Source organism: Nestor notabilis, unplaced genomic scaffold (genome assembly GCF_000696875.1).
Source record: "Nestor notabilis isolate BGI_N333 unplaced genomic scaffold, ASM69687v1 scaffold1272, whole genome shotgun sequence".
Lineage (NCBI taxonomy): Eukaryota > Metazoa > Chordata > Aves > Psittaciformes > Psittacidae > Nestor > Nestor notabilis.
This window is the reverse complement of record NW_009917656.1, coordinates 81,855-91,878: the sequence shown is the minus strand read 5'-3', so window position 1 is coordinate 91,878 and position 10,024 is coordinate 81,855. Positions and strand designations below refer to the sequence as shown.

Below are 10,024 nucleotides of genomic sequence, written 5' to 3'. Positions count from 1 at the left end.
AAGGACGGAGGGGAGGAGAAGAGAACACCCTGAGCACTCCCAGTCCCCCCAGCTCTCAGCAGCCTGGCCCCACTATAACCATCCTGGTGCCGGGGGGGTGCCCTGGTTGCTGCTGGGGCTGCTGCGAGCTCCCGCTGCCCCATGTGCAGGGGAGAGGGTCCCAGCATCCACTGCTCTGCATGTGGAGCAAGTCTGTGGCCACGTATATCTTGCTGGGAGGCCCGAAACGCCAGTGAGCAGAGACACAAGCAGGCACTGCGGGGCCCTGCCTGCCCTGCTGCTCCCCAGGAGCTGGCAGCTGCCCCAGCATCCCAGTGCCGAGGGGACAAGAGTTCCCAGGGATGGGTTGGGTTGCCTTTATTTTCCTCATCGCTGGTTAAGGCCAAGAGGGTGCACAGCTAACAAAAACCCTTCCCACAGCCAATGCGGGTCCATTACATAAATTCAATTAAACTACAGGGAAGCTTTAATCCTAATTAATTCCAATACAATAGCACCATCTTGCATGAATTGTTAAGGACAATGCTTGGTGCCTGTGGGATTGAATAAGCAGCAAAGAGGTCCAGAAAAGGGACTTAAAAAGAGCTGGATAACAATTTTGAGGCCCTGGACAATAGGTTTGTCCAATCTTCCTCTCTTGGGGGTCAAAGAAGACACCTGAATAAGTCTGCACACGCTGCAGTCAGCAGGGCCCAGACTGAGGGTAAGGGAGAGCAGCCTTGTGGGGGTAATGCTGACTCCCAGCTCCTCTCCTGTCCTCTCTGCAGCATCCACACACAGTTTTGGGCATCCTGGTCCAGTAGTAATCAACTCCTGAGTGCTCAGATGCTCACAGGTGGAAACAGTGGTAGCTGTGCAATGGCCTTTCCTGCTTTGACCCTCTTCTGCTGGTCCGTGGCTCCACATTCAGGGACCTGCATGCTGGGACCCAGTGGACAAGCCCAGCCAGGGGCTGGGAAAAGCCTCTGAGAGCCGTGGATTGACTTCATGGCTGGGACCCTGACCAGCCATAGCCCTGAGAGGGACCCCAAGGGGCAGGTCCCAAGTCTCATGGCACAGGGACACCCCTGGGGGATGGATGGGCAGCAAGGGAGAACACTCTGTGCCAAGAGCCCTCTGTGTGGCAAAGGAAGCAGATCTTTTCTCAGCACAGTATTTTTCTGAGTGAACACAAAGAATGCAAAAACCCCAGAAAACTCAATTCCAGTTTGAGGCCCAAGATTACCCTCTTTCCAAAAGAAAAATGACATCTTCCTCATCATATTCAATAGCTGTTTGGAATGAAACCAGGCGAGGAGGGGGAGAGAAGCAGTGAGACGTGCTCGGCCATCTCACTCCCTCCACAATCCTCAGATCCCAGCAGCCCTGCCCGGGACAGAGGGGCCGAGCTTACCTTGGCAGGCTCCCTCAGCACCCCCTCAGGCATCACCGCCCCGTTCATCTTGGCTATCCTCTGCAGCGTGGCCAGAGCAGCCGCCACATTCCCCGTGGATATGTTGTACCGCGCCGACTCTGGGATGAACTGAAAGCAGAGCAGCACCAGAAAGTCTTTCTGCACCTCTCTGTCCACACAAGCCTCCTCACAGCTTCCTGTCATGCCCAGGAGCCTGGCCAGGTTAGCACAGGGCACCACCTGAGCTGGAGCAGCCTTTTGCCTGTCCTCCTCCCCAGCTGTGCCCTGGAGCATCCCTGTGTGTCCCAGCTCCCCACACCTCATGTTGGGCAGCTCACCCTGCCCAGCAAACCCATTTCTTGGTCCATGTCCCAGGGGTCTGCTACTGAGCTGTCTGTGGCAGGCACTCGTGAGAGGTGGAAGCCAAAGACACAGACCTAATAAACACAGCACTTATTAACTGTAATTTTAAAGCACGATGAGGCACGTGTCACTAGAGCGAAAGTCTTGGAAGACTCAGCAAGGTCATTAAAAAAAAAGGAAGAATTGGATGAAATTTAGGAACCAGCTCACTCATAACGAGCATTTGCAATGGTCACCCACACCTGGTGCTCTTTCCAAAATAAGATACCTTTTTATTAAATGATGGTTCTATTATATTATAAACGATTACATCTGTGTCACCAAAATAGGAGTTACGGATTCCTTCTCTTCTACAGGCATGTAAGTAGGGATTTTTCACACCACTCCCCTCAAATAAGGCTGTCCCCATATCTGAGGCTGATATTCCTGAAGCATGAGTAAACCTGGGGAAGCTGCAGTTGACCCTGACACCCATTTGCTCTGTGAACACTTCACTGAGGCTTCATTCGTCAGCCCTAACACATGTAAAGCCCGAAGGGGGTGCGCTGTGGCCAGCACTAGACTGAAGGTATTGCCATTTTTTGCATACCCTGCCTAGCCTGTCTTCCTCTCAGTGTCTGGCCCATCACCATGGTAGCCTGAGTACTGCTGGCACCACAGATACTGGAGTCCAGAGTGCTGGAGGGCTACAGCAGGGCAGCAAAGCCAGAGGCTTTGCAACCCAGAGCAAAGCCAAGCCATCTCCCACAGGGTGACATCTCCTCAGCATCTGACCTGCAGCCCTCCAGGTCATCAGGACCTTCCCATGCCCCCCAGGTGAGAGGGCTGCAGTGGTGAAAGGAGGACACAAGGAGAGTGGTAAAATACTGGCACAGGTTTCCCAGAGAGGTGGTGGATGCGCCATCCCCGGAGACATTCAAGGCCAGGTTGGATGTGGTTCTGGGCAACCTGATCTAGTTGAAGATGGCCCTGCTCATTGCAGGGGGGTTGGACCAGATGACTTTTGAAGGTGCCTTCCAACCCAAACTATTGTATGATTCTATGACATCCCCAGGTTTGGGGGGAGGTGGAGGGTGATGCCTCTTGGTGCCTGGGGAGATGCCAGATTGGTGGCAGGGAGTGGGGAGGGAAGCTCTTCCTACCTTGAACACCAGGATGAGAAGTATGCCGGGGATGGAGGCGATTCTGATCAGCCACCGCCAGCCGATGGTTGGGTTCACCACCGATGCCAGGCCAATGATTAACATGGATCCTGCCAACCAAAACACCTTTCCAAGGGAAGGGAAGAGGTTAAAACATATACACATGGCAATAATTTGTTTGTTTTCTTCCCTTTTGTTCTGGTTTCATGGATAGGTGGGGATATGTGCTGGGGAGCACTGCAGTTCAAACTGACCCATCCTATGGCATCCATGAGAAGCTCAGTTTGGGTTGAAAGAAAGATGGAATGGAAGACAAAGATTTGGGGAGGGACAGCTGAAGATAGTCTTAATCAGCTCCAGATGAAAACAAATCACTTGCTGTTATGTTGTAGTTAAAGCCATTTCTTTTGTCCTTCCAGTTACTGCTCTGCTAATGCTCATACCCATGAATTTTCCTCTTGTCTAAATCTCTGCAGGGATGCAGCAGATTTACAAGCACCAAAGGCAAAAGTGGGCCAGATTTCCACTGCTGGAAGTTGGTGGGTCTCCAGTAGACTCAATGCGAAGTTATACCAATGGAGAATCTGGCCCCTGATCTGCATGTACATTCCTCCCCTAAGTTCACTTGTTGCCATTCAGGAGACGCATCCCTTTCCAGGGGACCACCCAACGGAGCTCAGCCAACACAAAGCACAAACAAACACGTAAGAGCCACAACAAGTTCATGAGTAATCTGTGTGCAGAAATAACAAATTTCTGGGGATAAATAACATTGTTCCTTTTTATAAAACCTTGTGTTTCTGATGACACTTTGGTAACCAAGCCCTGGCATCAAACAAGCAGTAATGAAAAGCAAATTTGCTTCCACCAAGACCGTATGCAAACACTTCTGGTTCAACAGTCAGATGGATTCATGTGCTTGATGAGGCCTCCACAGATCATTTGCACATGCAGCAAGTGCCCATTGCAGAAATCTGGCGTAAGCAACCACCCAAGTCATGCTTGCTGTGGTCTTTGCCCAGCAAGCGGGCACAGCTCTCCCAGCACGTATGGGGCCAAATTTGGGAATCTGTGTCACCCCTGTCCTGCACAATGTCCAATGTGCAGGGACAGGGAGAGGCACAGATTAGGACCTCATCTGGGAATCACCTTATTAACCACTTGTTATCAATGGGGGTCCAAAGAGAGGAGGGGGTGAGCCCAGGCCTGGAGGAGGCTGGCAGTGCCACTAGCCCTAGTGCCTACCAGCCCATCAGCACTGGCCCTGTTAAAGCCATGGTGCCAGCCATTACTCAAAGTCTACATGCAGTGGTTGGAGCATCCAGTTATTTGATGTTAGTGCCTCTCTTCTGCAGGCAGCTGCCTTTAGTAATGCAGCTGCCACACTCTGGGACTCAGACCCAGACATGTGTGTGTGAATAGTCTGGGAGAAAGGCTGATGTTCTGGAGATCTGGCTCCCAAACAGCAGCAGGACAAATCGTCTGGGACTTGGGGCTAGAAAAAACAGTAATGTGCTCACTCTTACCTGAGATAAGGGCAACATGTATCCTCTGTATTTGGTGGGCAAAAATTCCGTTTTTATGATAAGCCTAGTAAAAAAGGGGGAAAAAATACAGAAATACATAAACAGTGCGAATTTCTATACTAATCAAGTAGCAGTTCAGCTCAGTCAGTGCTGGATGTTGCTGCCTGTAGACAGACCACCATCCCTCTTCCACCACTGAGCAGCACCCAGAGATGGGGGATCCCGGTTCAATATGCCTTCCACTCGGGCACCAAATGACATGCAAGGGAGATGCACAGCATGAATCCTTTCCCACAGCCATGGCTGTAGGATACAGGCAGGTAACACTGCAGTCTGTGTATCAGGAAACCTATGGGAAGGTCCTGTGGGGTGACTGAAGTGTCAGCACAGGCATCGAGTATGTTTGTAGGCAAGGACAATTTTTGGTGAATTGTTCTTTTTCATTAAAGAAAACAGTCTATTCCACTTTTTATCAAGTGGCTGGATAGCCCCTGGGGGAGGACCTCTCGCTGGCAGCTCTCAAGTTCACAGGTGGGAATTGTGCTTCCTTGGCTGAAAAGAGAGAGAGGTGGGGAAAGACCCATGTTGGCTCCTTGTATCTCAGCTGTCAAAGTGTTTTATAAAATGTGCAATTCGTGCAATTTCCCTCCGTCCTCAATAGGCTCATTAGCAGCCTATGGGGGCCCTCCTGTGAAGGAGGCAGTGCTGGGAGCTCAGCAGATGTGGGATGCAGGCGCAGGGTGCCTTTTCCTCCCACCAGCACCTATCTCCCTCTTGCCCTTCCCTTGGCAAAGGGCTTTTGGGTCAACACAACTGGTTTGGGTTTTTCTGCCTGGGCAGCAACCAGGCTCCATGGAGCCATGGAAGATGCTCTCCCTGAGAGAGCTGAAAGAAACAATTTCTTTTCCCAGGCTCCTAGGACAGTGGTTGCTCATACTGTGAATTTCTGCTCTCCCCCTCCATGTCCCCCTTTCCACCCCAGCAGGGCAAAAAGTTTCATTGAAATGGGAACGTTTTCCATCAGTTCAAGAAAAATTTGCTACTTAAGCAGAATTGCTGTGACAACTTAACGAGGAAGCAGCGTTTGCTCATCTGTTACCTGTCTAATTGGTTTTATATGTGTTTAATAATCCCTCTGTCACTGGCTTAATGTAAACCAGCTGCCTCCTCTATTCCAGGGTTCGGTGAGTCCTTGGGAACTGCAGTTTAGGTCAATCAACTGGGCTTCACTGAAGTTACAGAACAGCATTTTGTTTTAAGGCGATGTGGGAATTTGCTCCCCTTTCCTCTTCCAGCCCCCATGGAGGCCCCTTCCCAGCCATCTCCTCCAGGTCGCAGCACAGCCACGGCTTATCAGGCTCAGCACAGGGGAAAGCAGGCGCACTGACAAGGGCAGCCAAAATGAGCTGAAGAGCCTTTCTTGCTGCAAACCCAGGAACTCAGCCCTTCTGGGCCCATGGGTGCCCCTGCTAACCTCCCCATGGAGGCTGGCTTGCTTCTGCCTGTGCCACAAGGTGTGAAGCACAACCTTACCCTTGTGCGTGGCCCGACACGCCACCTCCTACCATGGCCCGCAAGAACACGAACCAGATGTAGGATGGGGCAAAGGAGGTCAGCAGGGAGAAATAGGCTGCCCAGAGGAATGAGAGCAGCAGAATCTGAAAAAAGGGAAAAATAAGGGTCATCAGACCATGGGCTCAGTGGGGTGCATGGCTCCTGTGGGGCTCAGGAAAGGACATGCACCCCTTGGCACCCACTCACCTTCCAGCGGCCATACCTGTCGGCCAGCAGCCCGAGCACTATGCTGAAGACCATGTAGCCAAAAAACACCATCTAAAGGGAATTGAAACACAGCTGTGGAGGGCCCACTCCCAAGCAGCATGAGGCAGCTCTGCTCTTTGAACTGTGGGTGAGATGAATGCTCTCCAAGCAGCAAGATGAACTGCAGTGCCAGAACCATGAGCAAGGTGGCTTTCATCAGGGGTTGGCTTCCTCCAAGTAGGCACTCACTGCTTCAGCCCTCAAAAATGGGGGTTGGATGGCAAGGACTTCAAAATAAGAATATGGAAGTGGGGGCTTGTTTTGGTATTACAGTTCTGGGCATGGATGCGTGCTCACAACAGCTCACTTTCTGTTTTCCTACAGTTCTTGTCCCTGAGAGAAGACCCTAGGAATTTATTTGGTCCCTTTATAAATGTACTTTACAAAGCCTGTGGCAGTGCCCTGACAATGACCACATGGTGGATGACCTGCATGGGGGGAACACAAGTCACTCACCGTTGTCACTAAAGCCACCTGCCAGTCTTGAAGCTGCCACTCACATCGGATGAGAGGGGACACAACAGCTATTAGCATGATCTCCATGGCTTCAGCCACCTTTAGGAACAAGTGTGCAGGTTAGCAAGAAGAGAAGCCCACAGGGGAAAGTCCCTCAATCCTACCAAGACTGCAGCTATGGCAGTCCCATCACATCAAAACAGCCCTGTAAAGCCAAGATGTCTCCATAATGGTTGGAATCCTGTGCCTGATCTGGAAGGCATAAGCACTTGAAAACAGGAAGGAGAGTGGAGAAAGGTGTACCTAGAAAGCAGATATCTAGGTACACTGTGTAACTAGGAAGACTGGAAAGACTCATCCTTTCCAGAAGGATGTGCTAGTGGAAGATGTCCAACTATCTCTGGAAACCAAGCTGCTTGGTTAGGTACTTAGCTGTGACTTCAGGCACCTAGCACAAAGATGACCTCTTAAAACTGTTTTTTATTAAAAACTTCATTGCTCTATTGGCTGTTTGCCCCAGCAGCTGGCTTCAGTTAAGAAATGAGACTATCATTTACACATAGCTAGAGGCTTTTACATCTCAGCTGCAGTGATTCTCATGGATATGGCCCCATTGCATCTTTACCCCAGCCTGGCCTCAAGCTTTTGCCTCGGTTCACAAATCAGACCTAATTGGCAAGATCCTGACAGTTGGGAAGGTTTTTGGGTAGCCAAGGGTGAGAGGACAACAGCCAGATTTTACAGGGTTTGGGTGCCCTGGGAAAGGCTTGAAAAATGCTGTTGGGAGGCTGAACCTAACCCTCAGGTGCTACTGAAGACACAGCTCTTCAGTGCTGCCCAGTGGGACAGTGCTCCGGGACAGGGGCCAGGCCAGGATGCTCTAAGCCATCCTGCTCAGCTTTGCCCTGAAATAACAATGTCACTTGTGGCCAAGATCTATTTTGGGCAAAGATGACAACAGCAGAAATCCTGCTTGAGAAGGTACATGTGAAAAAAATGGGCTGCAATATGGTGCTTATGGTTGGTACCACACATAATATGGAAAATGAGGAAAGTGTTTTTTGGGCCAGTGCAGATGGCTGCAGATACCTACCCCAGTGCTGCCCATGATCAGGAAAAGCACAATGTGGAACCTGCCGAACCCAATGGTTTCCACAGCTTCTTCCACTGTATATGTCTTCTGTCCTGAACACCAAAGGGAAAGAAAGAGACAAAAAAACCCAAAAAAACAACCCCATGTCAGCAGTCAAATTGTATGAAATATCAGTGTTCTCCATGCCACTGTGGGACCACACCAGGAAAAAGGCTGGAAACATCTACCAGTTGTGTGTCCACTGACCAGTCCCAGGCATGCTGGTGGCTGGGCATGTCAGGGGGTTACTGAAATAGCAGCCAGCAAGGAAGAGGACATGGGCATGGAGGAAGGACAGCCTTGTACTGAATTACCCCAGATGCTTTGGAAACCCATGGCTTGGAGTCCGCCTACTGGTGTACTCCCTTTCCTTGCGCAAACTGCCATGAGGCTCAGTCCCGCTGCACTCCTGGGGTATGGGCCCACTCCCCGCATGGGCAGTGTGAGCCAAGGGCTGCCCCAGCCCCAAAACCCTGCAAGAAAACCACAGCCGGGAGCTCTAGGCTCAGTTTTGTCTCCTAAGCCTTTATTCCTGACTTTTCCATCCTGTTTCAAGATCAAACAAAAGCAACCCAAGATCAGGGCTAGGGTGCCTTTATAAACAGACCTGGCAGAAAGCTTTCAGTGTATGTATGCTTTTAAGCTCTTATTTAGGTGAAGTCAGAGCTGTGTAAATTTTTCTGTCAGGTCATTTATCTCCAAACTAAGTCATCTCAAACCTATCAACATTACCTCTGAAATGGAACAGAACTTACTGAAGAATTTCATGAGAAAACTATTTTTTGCAAATGCAGACCTTTCTTTTTAATGGTTTTCTACAATTCTTTTTTTCACTTTAAAATCCTTTTGAAGTAGAATGCATTTACTTATTTGCTAAAAATAAAAGAATCCTTGAATTACCAACATAATAAAATGTTTACACAAAGCAGAGGCCTTAGAAAAGCCAAGCCAGCTGTGCCCACCACCACAGGTAGCAGCCACCAGCCTGATAGCTGGGATGGGAGAAGAGCAGTACAAAGCTGACACTTGTGTTTCCATGTTCACTGGTTTTAGGTAGCTGGAGTGTCAGGGCTGGGGACCCTCTCTCTACCCCAGCTAAATGAGGACTCAAATTTCTAGTCCTGCCAACACCAACCCACCTTTTGAGGGTTCTTGTCTCTCCATGTGGATTTCCTCCAGACCGATGGTATTTTCTGCCTCTTCTGGTGCAGTGGCCATCTCAGCTCCTGCTGGGGTCCACCTTCACTGTCAAGCACGGCTGGGATTTGACTGTGAAACCTCTGGGCAGTCACAGAGTCATTCGAGCTATAAGCCAGCAAAGCAGTTTCCTGTGCTGGAGTGCAAACATTCAGATATGCTCAAACATGAGTTTGTTTCAAGCAGCTACTGGGACATGTCCCATCCCATAGTGGGTTTGGTAAAAAATACATAGAAACTTCACAAGGTAAGTTACTTGGACAGACAGAGAACACTCACTGCATTGCACTGGCCATTTTTATGGGATGTCCAGGGATTGCCTTAGGGAAGACTGGAGACCTACTAACAGAGTGTATGATGATTTCCCCAGCCCAGAGGAGAGTGAAATGCAGAGGCAGGTGAAAGATGCTGCATCTACAAGAGCCAAGACATGACATGACTGGCAGCAGGTTGCCCCTGTTGAAGGCAGAAACTGCTGCCACTTGGGAGCTGGGGTTGAGAGGGCTGTAGAGGTGCTGGTGCACTCTGTAATTGCTCATGGGAGCACCCACTGAGGCAGAGCCAGCGAGTGGGAATAGCTGTGCCAAGGAGCAGGGTAGCAAACCCGATCCTCTGCCTCACACCCCGCTGCACTAATCCCCATCCTCTCAGGTCAAGAAACACAGTCATGTGTTCTGGATTGCAACAGGGGAGAGCTGGCTTCCTCCACCCATGTTTCTGTTTTCCAGTGCTAGATCCCTTGGCCTGATCATAGCCACTTTTCCTGGTCAGAAAAGCTTGTCTTAATCCCAGGGCAGGCATTAAGCACACCACTTGCTTTAACCCACAAGCTTCCCTGCTGAGTGCTCAACATGTCTTCAATTTGATGACACCCTTTCCTTTGATTACCTCCCTTCAGGGGTGCTGGGCTTGGTGCAGGCAGCATTCAAAGCCACCCAGCAGTGACTGGGGATGCTGCAGTAAGTTGAAAGCTTGAGGGAATTGATGACTGAGA

The 10,024-nt window shown here is 50.2% G+C and overlaps 1 protein-coding gene across 1 annotated transcript; it reads right to left on the bottom strand.

Moving 5' to 3' along the window:
* Positions 1 to 1,393: 1,393 nt before the first annotated feature.
* Positions 1,394 to 9,051, bottom strand: SVOPL (SVOP-like; the record flags this gene model as incomplete). The annotated part of the gene is made up of 8 exons (XM_010009336.1): positions 8,973 to 9,051; positions 7,795 to 7,886; positions 6,702 to 6,800; positions 6,186 to 6,257; positions 5,958 to 6,082; positions 4,425 to 4,488; positions 2,899 to 3,024; positions 1,394 to 1,522 (listed from the first exon to the last, which is right to left on the bottom strand). Coding segments are annotated over exons 1-8 (786 nt in total), but the record flags the coding sequence as incomplete, so codon positions are not given.
* Positions 9,052 to 10,024: the final 973 nt, after the last annotated feature.